General features: G+C 40.4%; 1 protein-coding gene across 9 annotated transcripts in view; it reads right to left on the bottom strand.

Annotated features, from left to right (window-relative positions):
• Nucleotides 1–26180, bottom strand: part of FLNB (filamin B) — a 243111-nt gene that overhangs the window by 49685 nt on the left and 167246 nt on the right. For all 9 annotated transcript variants that reach the window (XM_056524444.1, XM_056524445.1, XM_056524446.1 and 6 more), the window contains exons 17-26: nucleotides 24728–24818; nucleotides 23191–23360; nucleotides 18009–18126; nucleotides 17640–17902; nucleotides 16951–17548; nucleotides 16681–16854; nucleotides 14062–14224; nucleotides 10924–11084; nucleotides 9203–9370; nucleotides 57–180 (exon numbers count right to left, since the gene is read on the bottom strand). In XM_056524444.1, the coding sequence (XP_056380419.1) occupies nucleotides 57–180; nucleotides 9203–9370; nucleotides 10924–11084; nucleotides 14062–14224; nucleotides 16681–16854; nucleotides 16951–17548; nucleotides 17640–17902; nucleotides 18009–18126; nucleotides 23191–23360; nucleotides 24728–24818 (2030 nt within the window). The remainder of the gene's footprint in view (nucleotides 1–56; nucleotides 181–9202; nucleotides 9371–10923; nucleotides 11085–14061; nucleotides 14225–16680; nucleotides 16855–16950; nucleotides 17549–17639; nucleotides 17903–18008; nucleotides 18127–23190; nucleotides 23361–24727; nucleotides 24819–26180) is intronic.

Here is a 26180-nt window from a genome sequence, read left to right as displayed (position 1 = left end):
AATCATTTTAGGCAAAGCCTCTTCAAGTACATAGTATAAATGCAACAAACACTTACCTCCGAGGAATCTCCTCATCTGCATACTGGACAGCCACAGTGTATGGACCTTCAACACTAGGTGTGTAGGCCACAGTATGTGTCCCGTCACCATTATCAGTAATATCCACAGGCTCCACAACACCTATGGATTAAAAGCAACTATAAATATCCAGACTTAACTCCACAATCACCCAGAGGTTTGCAGTAAATGGTTCATAAAGTGTCATACAATATGTCAATGTTGAAGCTGCTACCAACTTTACTGGTAAAACCAGCCCTGAAAGCATATTATATTGTCACTTTCTACAGATATTCCAGACTTGAACCTGATATTTTTGGTCATGTTCTGTGGTCTACAATAAATATGAGTAAATGAACCAAACCATGTAGTGCTCTGAACTCTAATAAACTCTGGGTCATAATTTGGTCTTCAAGAACTGCCTATGGTGGCTGAGGAAGGGGGCTTTTTGTTTATTAACCCAAGCTATACAAGCAGCAAACCTATGTAGATTGTTGATATTGCTGTGAATTTGGGTCAGTAAACGCATGATCGGATTGGGACACATGGATGTATTGGGAGTTACAGAAAAGATCAGGATTTATAGACAGACCCTATTTCCCCCTTTATAGTAGACATGGCAAGATACCAAAGATGCTTTGTATAGGGCAAGTAATCCATTTAACAAAGCTCTGCCGGAATAGATTTTAGAAAGTTTTACTGGCCATGTTGTTTGAGGTAAATATGGTATAGTGGGTTCCCTGAAAAATTTACATTTTTCAGAGGTTCCCCATGGTAATAACATTGGGAATCACTGGTTTAGACCAATTAGGAAATTCTAGTGCTACATGTGCTCAGTTCTTTCATTCATATTTATAGTAAACCTTATAGTTAAAAGGGGTACTCTACTGCCTCAGCGTTCTGAACATTTTGTTCCGAACTCTGAGTGCGGGTGCCAGGACTCATGATGTCATGGCCATGCCCCCTCAAGATGTCATGTCCTGCCCACACAATGCAAGTCTATGGGAGAGGCATGGGAACAGTCACGCCCCCTCCCATAGATTTGAATATTTGGGCATGGCCGTGATGTCACGAGCCCCGGCATCTGCACTCCACATTCAGAACTAAATGATCAGAATGCTGAGGTAGTGGAGTACCCCTTTAACCTTTATGGGATCACTGTAATGCTCCAGGAGATTTTTAAAAAGGTTACATTTTCCAACCTTTTCTAGAAAAAATACATATTTAGTAGACATTTTGTTGCAATGGACATCATAGTGGATTAGTTATGGTGACCTTAAGTGTGGTGCAGTTGCCTATAGAAACCAACCACTGTTTTTATTGAAACTTAAAAAGGAAAACTGTCAGCCAGTTCATCCACACTAAACCCAATATACTGGGTGATAGCGTGGGTAAATATGGTTTGCATATACATGCCATGTAAAGAACCTGTATATACAAACCACGGGGGCGGGCTTAGGCCCCTTCCTCCGGGACCCAAAGAAACATGGACTCAAAGCGCAAGTACAGAGAGGACAAAAAGAACTCTATTGGGGGAGAACTCAGCGGCCAGGGCATACAGTAAGGTAAGTGACCCCTCGGACTCTAGTTCACCAACACTATCACCCAGTATATTGTGTTTAGTGTGGGTGAACTGGCTGACATTTTTCCTTTAAAGGGGTGCGTGCTGTTTATAAATGTAATTTGCTCTGTTTTTCTTCTCTTAGATGACCCCTTTAAAGGGGTACTCAGTTCAGCATTTGGAACAAACTGTTCTGAACGCTGGAGCCGGTGCTGGGAGCTCGTGATGTCATAGCCCCACCCCCTCATGATGTCATGCCCCGCCCCCCACAGTTTGTTCCAAACACAGAGCAGCGGAGTACCCCTTTAACAAAAAACTATTTCAGCCAGGGTCTGAATAGTTGCTATGGACAACATCTTTTGTTAACGCTAGGTGTCAAATTGTCCCATTATGTTGTGGACATTCAAGTTTTTAAATTTCTTTCAGCAAGAACAAGTCATTAATGATACTATTAGTCCAATCAGCCATGGGTACTGCACATAATATAGTAGGAAAGGACTAATGGAATTTTCTTCTTTTTTTTCTAGAAAAGTTATGGAAATGGAAACAATCTACAAATTACAGATGTAGCAGGGAAGAATTTGCCCTTTTTTACAAGCCATCGTATCACAGTCTCGTCTGTGGTTCGGACTTGGGAAGTCATTATGATGGAAAGGCAGGGTAGTCCTAATACAAATGTAAAAGTCAGCTCTGCTACATCTGTAAACACAAAAGCAAGAATACAGTTCATGCAGAACTGCATAGTCAGTCTGTCTTTATAAGATTTTATAAAGACAACAAATTTTGTAATAATACCAGGACAGACAACCTAAAAAACTATAGGGTTATCAAGTTCTCTGTCTCCTAGTCAGTCCTTGGTATTATTAGAAAGCAGTTTTAATATGTACAATACATTTAAAATTGATTAAGATCACCAAAAGATCAGTCATTAAGGGAGAGAGTCCATGAAGCCCAAAGCCATGTAAGACATGATAGTGAATGTTGCAGAAAGCTGTCTGAGAAGCACATCCCAGCCAAATAAAAGGAAGCCAACACCAAGATTCAAGAAAGTTGCAGCATGCACACACAGACATTTGATGCCAGAGACTGTCATTATGGTTTTGAAATTAAAATGATTTGTAATTACAGACAATGACCACATTTCCAGCAGAAATGTGAAAGAAGATAGGTACTGTAGTTCTCAGTGACACAGTCCTTAAATACATAACAAATAAATAAATATAAGTAGATTTTTCATAGTCTATGGCTATATACAATGTTAGGTCAGGCACCTCATCACATATTTCTGTCGTTTAGTTAACAGGGTTAGTTAAAGGGGTACCACTCACCCCTAGACATCTTATCCCCCTATCCAAAGGCCATCATATCCCCTCCCATAGACATGAATAAAGGGGGTGTGGTGTGACATCACTAGGGGGCATGGTGTGACGTCACTTGGGGGCGTGGCCATGACATCACATCCCGGTCTTGGAGGCCGCACCCACACAGAATTCCGGGGGCTGCACAGAGATCGCGGGGGTCCCCAGTGGCAGGACCCCTGTGACCATACATCTTATCCCCTATCCTTTGGATAGGGGATACAATGTATTAAGCTGGAATACCCCTTTAACAATTCCATTTTTGAAATAAAAATGTTACATGTTAGATACAGGGTGATTAAAAAAGGATGATGCAAAAGGAAAGGGCTGTAGTTTAGAGACCGTGAAAGGGATTCAAGCTGTGTAGCACAGTCCTAGAAATGTGACCAGGCTGACTAGTATGGGACTACAGGTGCCACAAATTAAGATATGGAGTATCTCAGAAAACTACAGCGTTGTAAGCCACAAACATGACATCTTCAAGAGCTAAAACAAGATGACAAACCAAAACGTGGCGACTTGTTCACCGATTTTCCAGGGCCTCTTGGAAGAGGATGAATTCACGGACAGGCTGATGTTCAGCGATGAGGTGCTACTACATTAGAATTTAAGCTCAGGTAAACCATGTGCCCTTTTTTGAGAACGAGGGACTGACCCAAAGTAAACATGTTCTGTGCAATGAGAAGACACAAAGTCTATGGTCTCTTCTTTTTTTGCCAAGGATACTGTCATTGCGGCTCCTAATTGGAATATGTTAAATTGTTTAAGGGGGTACAATTTTTTGTTTAAATCAATTGGTACTTTAAATCAAGTTAAACAGATTTGTAAATTACTTCTATTTAAAAATCTTAACCCTTTCAGTACTTATCAGCTGCTGTATACTCCACAGGAAGTTATTTTCTTTTTAAATATCTTTCCAGTCTGACCACAGTGTTCTCTGCTGACACCTCTGTCTGTCTCAGGAACTGTCCTGTGAGTAGGAGTGAGTAGGAGCAAATCCCCGTAGCAAACCAATCCTGCTCTTGACAGTTCCTGAAACAGCCCCTTTTAAAGCCACAGATAGCGGAAGATCTGCAGGTTGGTGCACCTCCACATTTCCATTTGGATGTTGGATGCAGACACGCATGACTGAAACAATGGAATCCATATCTGAAAATATTCTGCAGATGTCAGGACAACACTTCAGTAGTGTACAGATAAAAACTTTAATAAAGTGCATCTTTTCAGGTCGATAAATTTGACTAATATTCTCTCGGCTATGAATATGGACAGTCCTTTTTGAACCCCCTGTATATTAATGAAGCCTAACAAAATCAGCTGTAGTAATAATATATATTGTCTATACTATAACACAGAATGTAATACAATTTTACATTTCTCATAATATACTAAATATATATATTTTTTTTTATATTGAGATAGTTTTATAAAAAAAAAATAAAAAAAACAGATAGTCGGCACTCACCACGTCTTCCTTTATCTACTTTATTAAAACTCACATATACAAAAATGCAAACTGAGGGAGGACAAACCGGGGGAATACAGCTGGAAGCAAACACAGCATTTCCTCGGCCTGAGGAAGCACTAGTCAGTGCAGAACCACTGTGAGTATATGTGAGTATTAATAAAGAAGATAAAGGAAGACTTGTTGAGTGCAGACTATGTTTTTTTGAAGATTATTGAAGTGTTATTTTCACCGTGTGTCATAGATTTGCATAGAGAGAAGGTTGGATTATACTGCTCAGTATATCTGGACTATATGGAGTAGCGGTAGTGCTGACCCGATGCTATCTCTATTGGTGTTAAAAAAAAAATTTATTATCAAATGTGCTCCATTTTTTTTTAAAAAAAAGCTGAGGAATCCCATTAACATTAAAGTACAGAATTCAGGACTTTAAATTGGGTGAAATATATCAGGGTCATAACTTTTTGATAAATTTCACGGACTGTAAACGAAGTGTGGAGAGCACTGATTGTATTAAGTCTGGGACAGAATTCCTATAGAGCTATACATGACATTTTATTTTGCATTTTGTAGGTATTAAAAAAAAATAAATAAATCATATAATGTGAGTATGTGACCTATAAATTGTGACATGGTAACAAAAGAAAAGTAAATGGAATACTGAGTGGCTTCACAAAGTCAGCCGGCAACAGATTTGCACTGGTTCCACAGCATTTGTGCACATTCCCCAGCAATATCAGACATTTCTCTTCACTTCCCAATCTTGTACTCTTGTTAAATCTTGTGCACAAGGACCCGATTGTTCCATGTTCAGTCTAGCAATCATCGGTATAGTACTTGTTAGCTGACACCATTCAACAGGACAGCCTACTGCATCTCAGGTGTGTTCCCACGGGGTCTGTAACACAAGCTAAATTGCCCTACACAGGGTAAAGACTATTGATGTTCATCAAGCAGAATAGCTGACAGTCCAGAGACTTGCATACATCTTACTCTATAAAGAGTGGGGTGAACTATATCCTATTGATCAGCTCTCCGCCTAGGGTATGGCCTCTATAAAACACTATATAGTCCTGGGAAATACAAAGGAAATCACATCAAACATTTGAATCTTTTGTTAACTCTATCCAGACTGAATGGATGGAAGAGTATTCTATACAAATGTTAATTTTAAAATATTTAGATACATTTCCATCACACTTCTAGCAAGTAATTCTGCCTTTACTCTATACTCCGATCAGCCATAACATTCAGAAGGTGAGGTGAATAACATTATAATTTATATCATGTGTACCTGGGGAAATATGCACTATGGGAAGAAGACAAACACTAGAAATTATCTAGACAATATATTTTCTTGGGAAACCTTGGATACTGGCATTGATGTGGATGTTACTTTGACACATACCACCTACCTAAATATTGCACAGACCAGAATGGAAGCAAAAATGGACCAACCCAATAACTCGTAGTTCAGGCAGCATTGAAGTAATCACTGTTTTCTCTAACTCCAAAGAATGCCTCTTTTCATAATGGGAAGACACTTTAAAGGTGTCAGAATTCAGAAGATAACAGTTGTCCAAATGCCTAATTTATATGGGGGGGGGGGGGGTCTACTATCTAGCAATGGATATTAACACACCTAATGCTTTCTTTCCACTATGGATAATCCATAGCCAATGGGCTTATTCTTGTTTCCCCATCACAATAAATCAATACAAATCTACACATACGCATCAGGAGAGATTGGAAAGGGCTAAGCTTATTTTCTTGGAACAGTTTCACGTTTGTCCATTTGCCTGTTTTTTGCAGCTTTCTCTACTCCAGTGATTTATGCTGAGCAAAAAGAGAGATGTGCTATGTTTGAGGGCAAAAAAATAAATAAAGGTAAATTAAGGAGTAACTATAATGTTTTTGCAGTGAAAGGATACATGTTCAAACTGAGAGCCACTCTGTAGCCCGCTGTCTAGGAGACTTCCGACAAATCGGTATACCGCTTACTTTAGCAGCGGGCTACATAGTTGTCAGGAGTTAACAAATAATCCATAGAAATAAGCGTATAGCAATCAAAACAGTAATGTATTTATTAAACATATATGCAAAGGAGACATACATCTAAAAAACATTAAAATGCTGAGAGGTATAAAGTAGTTGGTATGAATACTGCTGGTAAGAACCGACTACCACATGGAGGCCGAGCACATGGCATACAAATAAATGGTGCAAAATAGCAGTAGGAAGCAAAGACCATAGTGATTACAGTACATAAATAGATAGTAAAGTGACAAAGTGCATCAAGTATACAGATCACAAGGTCAGAGTGACTGAGGATAAACACAAATACACTTGATGCATATACTTGATGCACTTTGCCACTTTACTATCTATTAATGTACTGTAATCACTATGGTCTTTGCTTACTACTACTATTTTGCACCATTAATTTGTATGCCATGTGCTAGTCTGTTCTTACCAGCAGTATTCATACCAACTACTTTATACCTCTCAGCATTTTAATGTTTTTAGATTTATGTCTCCTTTGCATATATGTTTAATAAAGACATTACTGTTTGTTTCTATGGATTATTTGTTTAGTCTTCTCTTGGCGTAGATAGATCGTTGTTAAATTGAATTGTTGTTAAAGTTGTCAGGAGTTGTAGCATGAATCTTGCTGCTGCGACAACATTATAGTCACCCTTTAAATACATACAATTTTGGCCTGCACAAAGTTTATAGCTGGTTACAGACCCCAGGACTGCACCTCTTAAATTATGGTAAATCATATTCTCCACCAGTGAATATTGGAAGATTAAAGTGACATAAACCCCAATCATTGTGAGTATACTATGGAGGATCCAGAGATAGACCAGAAATCAGAACAGATTGATATTCCACGTGTTTCTGGAGCAGATGACAAAAGTCCAAACCTGGCGTATTTAGTTCTCGCTTGAAGTCACCTTTAAAGAAATTTGAAATGCGTCTCAAGGGGCTCCGGTTCGTTAAGTAGTCTGTCTCATTAACTAGAAATAAATACTGTTATTAACGCCACCTATTAGCAAAATGTTAGAATTGATAATGGGCATGGACACACAGTAACTCAGGGCCAAAACAACATAGATAACAGATCTTCTCTGTCTGAAAAGTTCAACTGGATTGCATGTCTATAAATTGCTAGACATCAAACGTATTGTTAGGCTGCGGTAAGATTCATGTCTATTAGCAGTGACGGCGTCACAGAAATTCTTTCTCTGAAACAGAAACCCCATTTTTTAAATGGCCACTGTCAGAATCAAAAACTTTTTATATGTCGTAAATCTTGGCAAAACATGAAATCTTTCTTTTAAAAAAAAACAAAAAAAACTCATAAAAAATAAATAATGGCTTATAAAAATAAATAAAAGAAGTCTCAAAAATTAAATAATGGCTTATAAAAAATAAAAAAAAAGAAGACCACTAGGGGTCCTTATACCATCCAGAACATTGCCCTATCCTGCTGTAGCACCATCTTTGTCCCAGCTGAAGCACAGGCTTGGACAAAGTCCAGGAAGTGAAGGCAGGACTAGCACTTCTCTGTGCTCACTCCTGTCCTATCTATTAGACTCCTGTCTAAAAACAGGAGGAGGGGGTTGCAGAGCAGCCTACAGTGATTAGATGAAGAGCCTTAACACTGCACAGCAAAGCATGACAAGTGTGGGTGGGCTCAGTGCTTGCCTCAGACACGCCCCGGAGCAGTTGATGTCAGAATGAGTGAGCAGCAGAACCGAGGGATTTGTGGGGACAAATACAGAAAGCTAGACACATAAAAAAAGACCTGTAAAGCATCTGCATGACCTAGTAAGTAATATATATAAGTATACATTTTTTTCTGTGATATGACAGGTATGCTTTAAAGAGTGTAATAACTACTCATATACACTGGATCAATTTGTAAATAGAAAAGTTCCTAATCAGTAATCAGTATATACTACTAGGGATAAGGTGATCTGGAATGTTAGCATTGGAATATCTACTTAAAATAATAATTTTGACTTCTAAACATAAAATGAAATAAAAAGACAATTGCATCATTTTAAGAGAGATTATTTTAGGCCTATGCATAAGGTATTTTTAAGCATTCAATCTGCCAAGGATATTACAGTGTGAGTAAATAGGAGGAGTCACCACTCGCACAGTATAGAGATGTGGCTTACATAAATCTAATGCAGGAAAAAATTATACCAAAAAGTTCCATCGATTTTCTTTCACAAACCCACTGTGGATTACACTTTGAATCTGCAGCCAAATCCACATGTAGGCAGACATTCTGTACAGTGCGGGGCATCGGCAGAATCCGTGCCAGACCGCACGGAATGCGTCTCATAGATGGTTATGCATTCCATGCGGAATCCGCACAAAGAATTAACGCATTTCTTTTTTGTGCGCACACGGAAAAAGGAATTTCCGTGCTGGAAACATCTGGCATGGAAATTCCGCTGTGTGCACAGAGCTGCAAAATCCTGTTGTATTCAGCAGAAATTCCATGCGGACATTCCAAGCGGAATTCCCCACAGAATTTCTACCATGTGAACGCAGCCGTACTGTTCACATACTACTGCAGATTTTACCCCACTACATTAAAAAGGCGCAAAATCGCAAGTGAAAATCCACAACGCATGGCAGTTTCTGCAGAGAAAAATCCACATTTAATGTTATTGTGGATTTGACTTAAATGTACAGCAACAAATCCAAAACATGTGAATTAGGCCTACAAGAAATCCTTACCTCTTGGTCCGGTTACTGCAACACTAAGAGGAGCGACGCCGGCTTTGCTTGCATCAACCGTAAACTGCTGTGGAATTTTAGCCCGTACAGCGTTTCCAAGTCCCATGCCGGATACTTTTACTTTGCTGGGATCTACAACATCTTTTACAGGGACCTTAAATGGACTACCTGTAACATAGAAGAGATAGAAACTCAGAAGGGAAACCCAAACCACGCTTAAATCTTTTCCTCCCAAGATTACATAAATTGCATGTGGTGATAATGTTTTCTTAAGTAAGGATGAATTCCAGATGGACACATACCGGAATTAAATGGAGTGTAGTGGGCACGGTCTACACTAAGTGGTATATAAGTGGGCACCGTCATTTAAAAAAAACTTTTGACATGTTGTAGAGACAAGTAAAAATGTTGATCGCTGTTGGCTGTCCAGGCATGCAACAGCTGACAGTCTACAGTTTGGAGAAAGATACGTAACTATAGGAGGTGCAGAGGTAGCAGTCACGCCAGGGCCCTGTGGCTGAGGAGCCCCTATGCCCCATAACAAGACATAATTGGCACATGTTAGATATGGGCCCCATTACAAATTTTGCATTGGGGTCCAATGGCTACAAGCTACACCTCTGTTTGGAGACCACTTCTCTAAACAATCAAAGGCTTTCTGTATTTAGTCACTGCTAGGGGGGCTTATTAGGTGGAAGCACACGTAAGTCTAGTATTTAAAGGGGTATTCCGGGCAAAAACATTTTATCCCCTATCCAAAGGAAAGGGGATAAAATGTCTGATCACGTGGGGCCCGCTGCTGAGACCCCCCGTGATCTCCCTGCAGCACCCGCATTCTATGTGGGGACTGCGTCTCTAGTTTAAGATTTTGGACGTGACTTCACACCATGCCTCCTCCATTCATGTCTATGGGAGGGGCGTGACGGCCATCACACCTCCTCCCACAGACATGAATGGAGGGGGCGTGGTGTGACGTCACGTCCCCAGTCCCGGAAACTTGGAGGTTTCCGAAACTGAAGCTTCAGCACCCGCATAGAATGCGGGTGCTGCAGGGAGATAGTGGAGGGGGGTCTCCGCAACAGCCCCCCCCCCCCCCCGCTATCAGACACCTTATCCCCTATCCTATGGATAGGGGATAAAATATCTTTGCCCAGAATACCCCTTTAACTCTTCAGGGGATTTCAAGCACTGTAACTTGAAAACATAGTTTTGTCCTCTATAAGCATATGTTAAACAATTAACAATTCATACAGGTTTGTAAAAAAAAAAAAAAAACACCTATGCTAAAAAGTGGACCGGCTTTAACTACTCACCTGCATTGGAAGCTTAAACTTAGAGATAGGATTTTATACTCATGGGAGAATTTTCTATTAAAGCATAATGTAACCTCATCCTTGCCATAGGACTAATGTATCCTTTCTGAACTACTATAAAACTTGTAAAAGACATATAATTACACAGTAAGAGGAAAACCGCAGACAGCACATAAAGAAGTTAGCTCATGCTGTCACTGGTCCATTTATAAATGCAACAGGCTAGATAAAAATGACTGTAATAAATATATGAGCCCAATAAAATAGGAGCGCAGCAGAGACCACAGAGAGTGCTGTTTATTAGGTTAATATTGCAATAGTGTCAGTTTAGACATGAAAATAAAACTGTTCCTAACAAGAAAGACTAAGCCAAATAAAGCAAAGAGCAGAACCTCTAAGCCACAGTACCTGGAATATGTTCCCCGTCATATGTGATATTAACGTCGTATTCTCCTGGAGCATACGGAATATATTCCACACTGCAGCTTCCATCCTTATTGTCTTTACAAGACATTTTGGATTCTGAGGGACCCTCGACGGTTATGCCTAGACCACCAATTCCAGCACCTCTGCAAAAAGACATTAAAGAGTGAGTAGAGCAATAGGTTAATCTCAATACTTTTGTTCGTATTTAGCCCCCAGTTCATGCACAGTTTAATAGGCTATTGTTCCATTTAAACTAAATTATGATGATGTAAAAAAAAAAAAAATGATTAAATTATTGAATGTTGCATTGTTTGACATTTATGCAATTGGATTAATGTAGTTAATATAGAAACACAGATATATAAAAAAAAATATAATAGCTATATCTAAGTAACCGAATAAGCAAAAGATAGGTTTTTATTATTTAAAGGGGCCCTCTGCTGGTCCCTGCAGCACCCAGCATTTAGAAGAAAAAAAAGTTCTGAACGCTGGGTGCAGGAGGCGGTGGTAGTGACGTCACACCACACCCCCTTGTGGCACCACACCCCTCCATTCATGTATATGGGAGGGGGTGTGATGACCAATGGAGGTGGGCATGATGTAACATCACGAGGGGGTGTGGTGTGAAGGCAAGAGGTGGCATGGCATCCCAAGGGGTCGTGGCGTGACATCACGATCACAGTCGCATACACCCAGCGTTTAGAAAAAAAAGTTCTGAACACCGGATGCTGCATAGAGAAGGGAGGAACCCCTTTAAATCAGTGGTCCCAAACTGTTGCACCTCAAACGTTGAAAAACTTCAACACCTAGCATGCCTGTACAGCCAACGGCTGTCTGGGGCATGCTGGGAGTTGAAGTTTTGCAACATCTGGTTGGTCACAGTTTGAGACCACTGATTTAAAGAGACTGTCTATTCAGGAGCTTAAAAAATTCTATACTAGACATTACCTACTAGGACTGTGACCTGTGACTATTGTTATCCTACAGAGGGGAGGCTCAGTCTGAGACACATCCCCTTGACTCATTATTAGCTTAGACTGCTTAAGGGTAGCTGAAAGTGCATTGGGAGCGGTGTTTCAATACAGTAAGGGCAGAATAGTTATAAAGTACAGATTACTAATCCACCAATGAGTAAATAATCATCAGGGAGTTGGCAAAAATATATTGAAGAAAATTAGTTTTAGTAAGGGTTATCCTGAAGAGTCATTTTAGGATCCATGCACACTACAGAATTTCTGCCTTGAGAAATTAATGACAGAGATTTAGAGGCAGCAGCCTCTTATCTCTGTTAATTGGATTCTGCGGCACTGTACACACCGCAGAATTTCCACTTTTAGTGGAATTCTGTGAGGCCTGTACTGTCGTCAATGGGGGGGGGGGGGGGCGAATATCCGTGTGGTCTTAGCGCAGATTCATTTTGGTGGCGCCTGCTGCCCATGGATATTTTATAATGTGCAAGTATCCTTAAAGTAACCGAACTGTTAGGGCATATCAATGATTTAGAGATTATTTGGCTTCTATATGTCAGAGCAAATGGCCTCTAACAAAAAGAGCATTCTGGAACTCTGAAAGGCCCATTCTTGCCTTTTTCTGCTTAAAGGGAACCTGTCAAGTTAAACATGCTGTCTGTGTTATCTGTTCTATAATGAGAGATTTTAGATTTCATTTTATTTATGGTAGACCAGTCTGGGCATAAGAGTCCGGTGGGTGGTATTACTTAGTACTAGTGATTGATGGACACAATATAATGAATAATTTACAATTTATGCTGATACTTATCCAACAAAACTATATTTAAATCTGTTCAGAGAATCTCATGTAATGTTGACAGATCAGACTACAGGTTTAGCACGACAGATTCCCATTACACGGTGTCCATTTTAGGACATCGTCAGTCGTCAGCCGTACCTCTGTCCAGCAAAACAGCGTCCCGCCTCCTCCCTCAGACCAATCTCCGTCAGCCGTCAGCTGAGACTCCTTCCTCCCTCCTTTGTCATCCTAAAGTCTCTCATCCAAAACATCGTCATCCCTCAGACAAAAAACCTTCCTGCCATGTAGCAGAGCCGAGTCAGTGTCGGCTCGCTGCTATATGGGTTCTGTTGTACATGCTATACGGGTTCTGTTGTTCAATGTCGGCTCTGCTATACAATGCTGTGCAGCGTCGGCTCTTCAATGCAGCAGGAAGTTGATACTGAGGGAGAATTGTCTGAGGCATGACAGCGTTTTGGATGAGGGACTTTTGGATGAGGGAGTTGTGGCTGAAGGATGACAGCGATTGATATGAGGGAGGAGGTGGGACACCGCTTCGCCTGACGGAGGACGGAGTTGCGGCTGACAACTGACTGCGATTGGTCCGAGGCGGGACGCTGTTTTGCCTGATGGAGGACGGAGGTACGGCTGACAACTGACGATGTCCTAAAATAGACACCGTACCATTAAATGGGGATGTCTTCATGAGACAATCCTTTTAAAGTTAAGAATACAGCAGGCAAATAAGGCCTATCAGAGCTTGAATGGTATTATTAACAAAAGTACACTGGAAACTGACCGAGTTATATAATCCTCTCACTACAAGGGATGTTTGCACGTAGAAGCAGTGAATCCTGATTCTACTTGCTTGGGGGAGATTTGTCAATACTTTTGCAGAGGAAAAGTTGCCCAGTTGCCCATAGCAACCAAACAGATCACTTCCTTGATTTTGACGCCTTATTAAAAATGGAAGAAGTCTGATTGGTTGCTATGGGCAACTAGGCAACTCTTCCTCTGCACAGATTTTGATAAAACTCCCCCATAGAAGTGTCAACCATGACTCTATACAGTACACCCTCAAACAAACATTTAATTTATTTTTTGTGTTTTGCCATCATTGCACATGGTGTACAGATTACCAATAAGGTTTAATATGTCATTAATCAACTCATAAGAAATAAACCCTACTGCCTAGCGGTCCTGCTGGAGCTTTGGAGCCAAATATTGTGCCAGACGCATGGCCCACCAGAGGATCCTCAGATAGTTTGGTGGGCCAGTCTAACCCCAAGCAGGTGTTTGCATAATGCAGTCATGGCCTTTTGCTATTTATTACTACTAGGTTTTAAGGTCAGGTTACTGGTAATTTCATACCGTGTTATAACTGAAAAGGCATTTGGTTTGTTTGTGAGAGCCTCCTGGATTCCTGGACCTTCAGCCTTTACACGTGAAGGGAAACATCCTTCTGTCACTCCAACTTTAAATGGACTTCTAGGTACAGGCTCATCATCATAGGTTACCTTTACTGTATGGGCACCTGAAGAACAGAATGTTGTAGAGGTTAGCAAAATGGTAGCCATTTTTATTTTATAGAGCCCTACTAGACTGGCAATAAATCGAGTAGAAAGCCTATCCTCCAATATGACTCCACATCCTGATCCTAATCGGTTTCCTGTTTTGGTTTCCTATTTCATAGACTTATTACTTCAGCAACCGCAAAACAGAAATGGGATTAAAACATACTGCGGTCTGGGGTTAGTACACCAGCAGTAAAACAAACACAAACCACTTTTTCTCTTAGCTCAGTCCTCAAGCAGCTGGAGAGTAATCAGATATGGTGTTCGTATACTTTACATTTTTTCTTTATGATGTTAGCCATCATCTCTGACTCTAGGGGCTGTTTAGCTGTAAATCCAAGTATGACCTTCAGAAAACCGAAATATCCCCATCCATACATAGTTAGGACTGGCCTTAAAGGGGTACTCTGGTGTAAAACTTTTTATTTTATTTATTTATTTATTTATTTTTAAAATCAACTGGTGCCAGAAAGTTAAACAGATTTGTAAATTACTTCTATTAAAAAATCTTAATCCTTCCAGTACTTAGCATCTGTATACTACAAAGGAAATTATTTTCTTTTCTTTTTTTGGATTTCTTTTCTGTCATGAACACAGTGCTCTCGGCTGACACCTCTGTCCATTTTAGGAAATGTCCAGAGCAGCATATGTTTGCTATGGGGATTTTCTCCTGCTCTGGACAGTTCCTGAAATGGACAGGGGTGTCAGCAGAGAGCACTGTGTTTGTGACAGAAAACAAATCCAAAAAGAAAATAATTTACTCTGTAGTATACAGATGCTAATAAGTACTGGAAGGATTAAGATTTTTTAATAGTAATTTAAAAGTAATTTACAACTCTCTCATGCATGACATGAGGGAATGACAACATCCAGCCATCTAATCTGTCTCTGTCCAAATCCCTCTCTGAAAGCAGCCCCCACCCTCCTGAGAGTGACAGACCATGTGGTTTCTGCCCTGCACTGGTGAGTCATGATCTCTTTAGTGCTGAGAACTGGGAGGTGTGTGCAGCCTCAGCCAATCAGATACTGAATCTTTCTCTGCTACTCAGAGCAGTGTGTGGGCTGGTAGAGTAGAGCTGCAATGATTGCTGGGAGATGTAGGCAATGGGAGGGAAGGATGGCAAAGAATATCAAGCAACCAGAAAAGACAACAGGGGAGCCATGCATATCCGGCAGGATGGTTTACAGAGAGTATATTGTGGCTTTGGAACTTTATACACACACACACACACACACACACACTTCCATGGAGTACCCCTTTAAATTTGTTGGTGCCCTGCGCAGTACTTTCTATGGATACCACTCCATGATGTACCATATCATGCCCAAATAAGACTCTGAGCTCTGTAAACCAAGGAATGTTGCTGCTTTCTGTACACTGGCGTTTGGACACCAGAGAGTGCAAGCTCCAGATGTTCAAGGTACCAGCACCCCATTAAGAAATACCACATGATGCACTACGTGCAGCCACATAGATATGCTATATTCAGCTCTAGCCTATGTACATGCATGCTATCGAGGAGACCTGTGCTGGATTATCAAATGGCCTGGATTTTGAGACATAAAAGAGAGGGGTAAAAAAAAAGTCTCATGGCTGATCTTTGATCAGACTGCTGCTTCTGAAACTCCAGATTTTGCAGCTGTATGCATTAAACAGATGTTGGACTCCCAGATGGTCCCCAGGACCTGACATCCTGACACTGTTCTCCTCAATTCTATGTGATGCTGCATACAGCTAAGTGAGAACTGTGAACAGCATGCGTTGTGGCTGGTATCCACTCGCAGGGTAGTAGACACAGCAGCTTTGAGTCACACTCAGTGCGCCTTCCCTCCAGTCAGGCTTGATTGACAGGGCCTACCTCTGCACTCAAGCTGTCATTCATGTCTGTGTGGGTGAAAGGTGGGCACAAAGGACAGAAAGCCGCCACATCCCTTCTCCTGTCATTGGCTACCAATCACTGCATGCCTGGGGCCTGTCTGTAAGGCACCTTGGACATGACAGGTTCTATTTAAAGGAATATTAATGTGCCTTTAACACCTGTATATATTGGGGATCTGGGTCCCCAAAAAACTGTTTCCATGTGTCTGATAGCAAAGGCTGAGAATATAAACTCATGGTATAAGGGGAAAGGAGGACCACAAAATATGAGACACACAATACCAGACACTGTGCCCCTATAGCTACTGTATGTCAGAGTGTATACAGCATGCTCTATATATGTTCATGTTATTCGCATTTGTGGAATTTTAAGTATTTCAGATTTTATTTGCTAGCAAGATACTTAGCAAACCTTGTGTGTCAATTTATACCAGCCATTTGTCTAGTGTACCTATTCTCCTGCTAATGGTTGACTTCGGTCATATAATCTACCACCTCTGAAGTTGTAGAAGTAAAATGATGGTGCCCATATTTTACCTTTTTCAAAAGGTATGTACTCCACCTCGTAAGTCCCATCACCATTATCTTTGACTTGGCAATCGGTGGATGCTCCAGAGGGATTTAAGATCTTGGTTTTGATGTGATTCCCCCCAGTTTTAGTCAGAGACCTGGCATCCACAGTGAAATTGGTTGTAGCTTCCCTAAATACACCTGAGCAATGAGATATGATTATACATTACGGTTACATTTTACTAAATTTGTATTAAAATTGAATATGCCACCAAAACATGCATTGCATTGTCTTACCATCCCCTTCAATTCCAGGTCCGAACACTTTGATTTTACTAGTATCCACGGAAGGGTCAATCTTAACCCTAGCAGGAAACTTTGGCACTTGTACTCCCCCATACTTCATAGCCAATGTATACATTCCAGCAAACATTGGAACATAGGTGACAGCATGCGTTCCATCACTGTTATCCTGAATGTAGACCTCAGCTTTGGAGCCAGAGTCAGACACTGCCTCCATCGTAAGTATGCCAGGACCTGCTTGTGAACAATCCACATGAATCAAGCCAGCCTCCTCTACTTTACCATGGTCCAAGCCAGGACCAGTAGCAATTACTTTAGTGGGATCAAAAGGCATTTCAATATCAGCTTGGAATGGTGACCCGGGAATATGAGTCTCTTCAAAGAGAATGTTCACAAAGTACTCTCCAGGCGTAGTCGGTAGATATGAAACTGAGCAGGTGCCATCGCCATTGTCAGAACATTCAATTTTGGCTTCACAAGGGCCTTCAACAGTTAAACCCAGCCCTCCAGTGCCTGCTCCTTTAGTGTCAATGGTAAACTCTGCAAGCTTGCCAACAAGGCCTCCTTTCAATCCTGGCCCATAAGCTTTAACCTACAGGAATAAAAATATTGACATACATAAAGATTTTTTGTAACCAGTATTAGTAAGGAAAAAGACAAAAGACAGACAAGTATGAAGTTACCTTTGTCGGATCGGGAGGTAAGGTGGCTTCCACACTGTATGGACTACCAGGTACCGGGTTTCCATCATAGTTCACCTCCACATTGTGCACACCCTCTTCCTTGGGAATATACTTTACAGAGCTGCACTCTTTACCAGTAACAGGCTCCACCAAACAAGGAACAGATTTCCGACTGGGGTTAGTAATTTTTACATCTACTTTCCCTTGGCCACCAGCACCCTTTGTGTCCACGGTGAATTCCTGGTCTTTACCCACTTCCACTCCTGCAGGAAGAAAGGCAAAGCACCTTTAACAGGAGGTTACTCTGAGATGTGCAAATATTATACAGGAGGCAAGTGCATATGAACAATAATTACAAGCGCTACTTACTACTATCTAGTCCATTGATCTTTATCTTGCTCAGGTCCAAAGGAGCAGCAACCCCCACAGTGAATGGACTTTTAGGAATAGGATCGCCCCCATAATTGACATCAACTTTCATTTTGCCCTTGAAAAAAACATTTTTTATTAATTCTTGTAGTACAAAAAAAAAAAGACAATAAGCATACATTTAAAGTTGGGGCATACATTAATTAAAAGTTTTAGACTTGTGTTTTTGCCAGACAGCTTGGAACTGTATGGTCTTATGGATTTCATAATCGTATATTGAGCAACACCACATTTTCATATATTTTCAATGCTGCATTGGAAATAAAGAGCAATGGGTAGACTACAAAAGGTTTATAGTGGGTCTGTAGAGGGCTTATTTTCTTTTGCATCTTGGTCTAACAAGAGTAACATTTGTAAGAGACATTAAATTGGTCCTCCCAATGGTCCTATAAGAAAATATCGACATTATAGGTTCCCCTGGCTAGGAGGCTCTCATTAGACTTAATATGAACCATTTTATTAATCTAGATTTAAATATGTGGCTGCCACTGTTCCCACAGTCATGTCAGCTGATTTCACCAGCCAGTAGTGGTCAAAGTTGTAGCTTCCTTTGGAGAAGTGGTTGACCACTTGATATTACCTTGATAAACCTATACTGACCACCTACATTTTGTATTTGGTAAATCCAAGTCCACGGCTAACAATAAATTATAGAGAAAAAAAAAGTGGTATATATTTTTTTTTTTTATGTCTATAAGAAACATTTTCAGATTTTAATTTTCCTTGAACAGGTCCCAAAAATGGATTGTTAATATAATTCTCTTTGAATGCAAGTCCACTGTAAACTCTGTACTTTTCAGCAACTTTTACTAGCACGCCTAAGAACCAGAACATTTTTTTAAATAAAATTCCTTAATAATTCTTGTTGAATCTTAAGAACAGAATCTTGTTTCTGGTCTGAACAAACAAACATTTTAAGAACAGCCATAACGTTTATTTTCAGAATCACATCAGTCAGGCTCGTAGACAACAGCAGCCCACAAACTGGATTTCTTAGAGTCCTCTTACAAATCGTTGGCACATGCACAACACAGCGAGCTTATTTTGTACGCTTTGGCGCACGTGCTACATGTTCTATGAATGTCCCTATGGCTGCCAAGTGGCTGGAATATATACACAGCTCAAACAACTCACTTGTAACTTGCCAGATACATTTTCTAGTCATTGCTGTCCAGCTAAATGTGTTATGTATAAAGGAAGAAAAAAATAAGGAAAAAAGGAGCAGACACATTTCTTATTGAATTGAAGAGGAACACTGGATGATAAAATCCTATAGCCTCCACTTCATGGGTTAATAAAAATGAACAGAATATTAACTTGACCCTTGTGTTACTTCTATAATTATATATGGAGGATTTTATTAAAGGGGTTATTTCTATAATTATATATGGAGGTGCCTGGTCCCAGCTCTGCTGAGCTGGGACCAGGCACCATGGAACAGATGCAATGGGAAATCGGAGAAAGAGAGAAAGAAAAAAATTCTTAATTTCCACTTCCATCCAGCATTGACACACACACCATTTTGTGGACAACTCCTTTTTAAGACCGGTGTATAAATACATTTGGCACATATTTGACTATCCTTGTGCTACTCTCAGAAATGTGAGGCTCCATCCCAATAAATTCCATCAACTAAAAAAAAAAAAAAAAAATAAAGAAAAAAAGGCACAATGGGGGTGATTTATGAGAATTTGGGTAGAGGACGAGTGGTACAGTTGCCCATAGCAACCAATCAGATTGTTTCTTTCATATTTAAAGAGGCCTGTAAAAAATGAAAGAAGGGATCTGATGCTAAGGGCAACTTCACCGCTCTTCCTCTACACAGGTATTCATAAATCTCCCTCAATGTTTTTTTTGTCTGGCAGAAAACGGCTATACAGGCCAAAATACATTTTCTAAAACCATAAGTTTTGATTCCATTATCCTAAAGCTTCAACCTTTATAAACATTTTTTTTTTTTTTTTTACAGACTGTACATGATTTATAATGGTTTAGTCTACTAGGTTGGGTTTATATTCCAACTATGGCTATCATCCATGGGGTTTATAGCACAGGGACAGCATTGTGGTTGCTGACTGTATATTCAAATTTGTCTTTTTAAATATCCAAAATGAAGTGACCCATAGTGAATTTATCTATTTCTAGCCAGAAAAAAAAAAAAAAAAAAGATATAATATATATATATATATATATATATATATATATATATATATATATATATATCAAAAAGAGTCTACACTAGGGTCAACAACCAAAAATCAAAAATATTTCAAAAGGAGTCCAAGATCACAGAGCTTATGAAATGAATAATAGATGTGAAATGTGTAAGGTTTTAAAAAACATAACTTTTTTTACTCCAAGTAAAAAAAAAAAAATCAGCAGTAGGTTTTTGTTACCCATGTTCTAGGACTCCTTATTTCTCATAAAAGTTGATGATTTTTTTCACTTGGTTAACAGACAGACCACTAAATAGAGCTAACAGTCCTTACAACTAAAACGGCAATGTCTTATGTAATCCTTAATGAGTAATTTCTAAGGTGTAACACATATATTATAAACCACAATATGCAGGAACCTATAAATGGTCTTGCAACAGCACAAAGACAATTTAGGGTTAGGAAAGACTGATCACATACAAGCCCTTGAGTTCATTTTACAGAACGGTCAGTGACTCTCACACAATGTTCTGCCACACGAGATTCTCATTAGGACGAACCACACTACAATTGCTACTCCTTGACTATTTGAGTTTATCTGTGCAGATTGTAAGTTTAGCACAAAAATACAAAACAATAGGGAAAAAATCTTTAAACTAAATATTAAGAGTTCACATGAGGAAAACCAAATGGTTACATAAGCTTAAAGGAGAAATGCAGCACAAAACTTAACTTCCCCTGTGCCAGGGCTGCAAAAAAAAAAAAAAACACTTTAATTCACCTTCCTACGTTCCCCTGTTACGCAGGTATAGGCATCTTGTTCCTCTGGCGCTGCTCGGCTCCCTGCTTCTTAGACTCTGCACTTCATACTGCAGTCAGCATATCGCCAGCCGCAGCGATGTCCCACCTCGGCCTGTGATAGGCTAAGTGCACTGTCATGTAAGAAGCTCGGGCCGGCTCCTTACATAACAGTGCACTTATCCTATCACTGGCCGAGGTGGGACAGTGACGTTCCGAGCCTAAGAAGCAGTATGGCGAGCAGCGCTGGAGGAATGGGATGCCGATACTGGCGCAACAGGGGAACGTAGGAAGGTGAGTTAAAGTTTGTTTTTTTAGTTTTTGCAGCCCGGGCACAGGGGAAGTTAAAAGTTTTGTGCCGCATTTCTCCTTTAAAAGGGTTAAAAATCCCAGTATTTAGCTGCTGTATGCTCCAGGGGAAGTTGTGTAATTCTTTCTAGCTGACCACAGTGCTCTCTGCTGCCCCCTCTGTCCATGTCAGGAACAGTCCAGATTAGAAGCAGATTCCCATAGCAAACCTCTCCTGCTCTGGACAGTTCCTGACACGGACAGAGGTGTCAGCAGAGAGCACTATGGTCAGACTGGAAAGAACTACACAACTTCCTCTGGAGAATACAGCAGCTGATAAGAACTGGAAGGATGAATATTTTAAAATAGACCTAATTTATAAATCTGTATAACTTTCTGTCACCAGCTGATTTGAAAAAAAATGTTTTCCACCTTTAACTAAGAGGGACAAAACATTTTGCTTTAATTAATTATAGTGGTTGATGCATTAAAACAATCCTTGTCCTATTATGGACTCCATAAAGTGGGTTACTTTGCTTGATACACCCTTCTATGAGCCAGTAGGTGGGCCTTTGAATGGTCTACAAGACTCTACAGTATTAAAGACACTGAATGGCCACATAATAACACTATACTGTCCACAGTAGTTGAATGGAAATGTTATGTCTGGTCAGGGTTTCTCCTTGTGGTAACATTTCAGGGGTAAGGGAACATTCACACATGAGCATTTTGCTACAGATTTTCTGCAGCTGATTTAGTTACCTATTGACTTTAATGGTAGAAAAATCTGCACCAAAATCTGCAATTGTGAACATACCCTTAGAGCAACTGGATCCATGTTTATCAGCAGATTGCCGTAATTGGCTTCTTATAAAATAAAAAAAAAGAGTTCGTCTTCATCAGAAAAAGAAACCTAAAATAAAAGTTGCTATATTGGATGTAATAAAGTGGAGCAAGTTTCGGAAGCCTTGTTGCTCAAATGGGCACTGTTAGAAACAAAAGCTTTCTATATGTTGTACAACTTGCCAAAACGTGAACCTTTCTAATATAAGTCATAATAAAAATGTTATTTCTTTTTATACAAATCATGGCTTATTAAAACACCACGTACCATCCACAACACAATCCTTTCTGGATGCAGCATCATCCAAGTCCAGGAAGTGAGTGTGGGACTAGCACTCTTCTGTGCTCACTCCTGTCCTATCAGACTGCAGAAAGGAGGAGGGGTTACAGAGCAACCTCAGACTCAGGGAGTAAGTTGAGTCATGCAGAGTGAAGACACGCCCCCTCCAAAGTACAAAATGACAAAACAAGTGAGCAACAGACGGAAGAAATGTGAAGAAAATATAGGTGCTAGACACACAAAAATCCTTCACCACTGAAACTATAACTGTGTGTACAGGTACTGTAGGCAAAGTCTTTACCTATGCTGTTTGGAGGTAAAAATTAAACCATTAAAGAAAACAACAGCAACCCAATTTAACCAGTATGCCTCCAGCTGTTGCAAAACTACAACTCCCAGATATGTAGTTTTGCAACAGGTGAAAGCAGGCTGTTTTGAAAACCCTGCATCACTTTTGGAAGAACTTTCCAGTGAGTTGATTTTTTTTTTTATTTTTTTTACTGTAAATGACTACATGGATGGATAAGTTTTGCTCATGCCCAAGTTCAAGAATGAGCAGCAAGGTGTGGCTTCTAATTTACTTGTAAATGCTAAAGATTAACAGCAACATAAATAAAAAAAAAAGTATCATCGGAATGCAAATAAGTGTATACTGTTCAGATAAAAGTAAATACATATACAGTATACATACATTAAGAAGAACAATAAATAATCCATTTTGGACAATTCACATTCACAATGCACTTTGTGTGAATACCTGTTGGACTGGAGTGTAGCGAACAGTGTGGGAATAATCATAGTTGTCAATAATCTCAAAATCCTTCACGGCATCTCCTGCAGAAGGTCCATTGAACTTGACCTCAACAGGGGCTTTTCCTGCTCCTTTGGTAAAGACGGTAAAGTGTGTGGGTTTTCCATTTTCTACACCTTAAGGAATAAAGAAATAGTTTATTATAATCAGATGATTAATAAATGAGCTGTGTCTGGCATTGCTGCATTCAGGTAAATGGGGCGGACCTGCAATACCAGAAACAGTCTATGCACATGAGTGGTGCTGCTTATGCAAGAAAGACTCTTTTTGTTTAATCTAAGAAAAACTCACTTTTATGATCTGATCGTCACAGATTAACATCTGACACATTTTTTTACACTGGTAATTGATAGTAAATATTTAAAGTGCCCCCGTCATTTAGAAAAAAGACAAACTTTTGAAATGTCTTAGAGTCGTGTCAAATGTTTTCATGGGTCGGGGCCTAAGGGTATGTTCACACTGAAGAACTCAAGAGGAATAATTTCGGTCAGGTAATTGTTGACTTCTGTCATTTTATCCATCATGCAGAATTCATGCGGAATTCCCAGGGAAGTTTCAGGCGGAAATGAAGAGGAATGAAGGTGGAGGCTATTCAATTCTACTTTTCTGGATTCCGCACAAATTTCACTTGCATTCCGCACCAAATGGATTTTGTCAGAAAAAAAAATCCCATTGACTTCTATGGGCTTTTACGCGAGGATTCCACCTGAAGAATGAACATGTTCTATCCTCAGGCGGAACAGAATTCAGCGTCGGGATTCTGCTAGCAAAAAGTTCATTAAGGCCAATTGAAAATGACTTGATGAATAAATATGAGCAGAAAAAGTAAGTGGAATTACTCAAGTAAATTCCTCAGTGTGAACATACCCTTAGTGTTCAGAGCCCCACCAATCCTTAAAACAAGCTGTGCTCTTCACTCCTTGGCTTGCTGCAATCTCCGTCCAGTTGCACTAATCAGGCTCCACTGTAAGTCTAGGGAACCTGTCTGGTGCAACTTGATGGAGACTGCAGTGAGCCACGGTGTAAAGTGCAAAGCCACACGCTTCTCCCTGCTCCTACTAATGATTACTAGGGGTCTAAACACTCAAAACCCAACCCATCAATATGTTTCACAGGTCTCTGATTTTGTTTTTAAATGAAATGTATACTTTAAGGCTAGGTTCACACTACGGAATTTCTACCTGCAATTCTGCTTTGGAATTGCAGACAGAAATTCTGCTTACTAAAATGTACATACTAGTCAATGGGTTTTCCATTCACCAATTCACACTTTGTCATTTTTGAAGCAGAATTTTTGAGCGGAAAATTTGCTTTCAAATTTTTGCCTGAAGAATGGTGGTGCTCATTCTTCAGGCATATCTACAGCAATTTCCTTGTGGTCGGCGCTGGCCGCACTCAATCTCTAGACAGAGTTTTTTTCCATCTGGAGATTATGTAGTGTGAACCTAGCCTAACAGTCATATTTTGCACCCTACACACATACCAGATTTATTAAGCCCAGGGCCTTCAGCCTTCACTTTGCTGGCGTCATGCGAGGGATCAACCTTAATTCTGAATGGACTGTGTGGGATTTCCTATGGAGAAATAACCAATAAAAATCTTGTTACGATTTTCTTTTTTACTGATGAAGATAGACTTAGACACAGTCAATATCCAATTTAAAGGAAAACTGCCATCAATGTTACTCACACTAACCTGTTTGTACAGGTGTGTGGTGCAGGTGACACTGATGACAACCATACTTACCTGATCCCACTCCGTGGTCCTGTTGTCCTTCTTTCTTCCTCCATATCTCCCATTCCAGAGCAGGTTTGGGGCACGGGTGGAGCTTCCTGACATCATCGCTGACACTTCTCTGCTGGTCCCCTCTGTGAGCAGGCTTGTGGAATCAGCAGTGGTGACAGGAAGCTCCGCTCATGCCCCAAGCTGGCTCTGAAATGGAAAATATGGAGGGAGATATATATATATATATATTTATAGAAAACAAAATAAGAGGCAGCACTCCTAGCAATGGTGAGGTGGGTGCAAACAGATGAGGTCCAGGTCAAGGAGCTCGTAGCATCAATAACTCAGAAGAAACTGTAGCACTCGCAGAGTAGTGGAAAAGGGTGTCGAAGTTTATTCCAGCTTAGACATCAAGGCAACGTTTCGGCTGCATGCAAGCAGCCATTTTCAAGCAATTACATTATGCACAAGATCACATTAAATATGGTGGAGGTGATGATCTCATAATGACATCAAAAATTTGCATAACAAACAAAACAATGATACACGTGTTCTATATAATGGAATCGAGACATGTCAGGTACACAATAAACATATGGCAGGAGAATACTACCTGACATGTAGTTAATACAGTGGTAACATGTGAGCAAACATCAGTGCGTTAGTGGTGATAAAAAAAAAATAAACTTACAGTTACGGAAGCTCTGGGCGGGGCCTGCATAGTGTAGTGAAGAAGCGCCGGAAGTGACGTCACTCAGTGACTATCTTGCCGGCCGCTGTCGGAAGTAAACAAAGCGGGACTATGGGGACAACCGGAAGCGTGTCACCACGCAAGCGCACACCGCAGCATCTGGGATAGAACCTGCTACGAGGGACACAGGCGCCATGTAGAGAATGGGCAACTAGGCCATTATGGTGCGCAAGCGCACAGGCGCTGGGAAGCAAGTGATGGCAGGTTAATGTGGGCAAGGGAATAGTAAGGCATAATTATATGCAAGTAAATATTGCGGTGGATTTAAAACAGAGGGGTCAACCAAGACAATAGAGCCATACATAATGGACAGTGTACTCCTAAACCACCTCAGGAATTATGTCACCGGCCCGGGATATGGATGGTCCTAGGTGGCTGACACAAGGGGAACCCGGGAGTCCAACCTCAGGTCAGGGACAACCGGGTCGCCCAAGTCCTGTCACTGGTGGTGGCCACAAGG

This window comes from Hyla sarda, chromosome 6 (genome assembly GCF_029499605.1).
Source record: "Hyla sarda isolate aHylSar1 chromosome 6, aHylSar1.hap1, whole genome shotgun sequence".
NCBI classification, from domain to species: domain Eukaryota; kingdom Metazoa; phylum Chordata; class Amphibia; order Anura; family Hylidae; genus Hyla; species Hyla sarda.
This window is presented reverse-complemented; position numbering and strand designations above follow the sequence as displayed.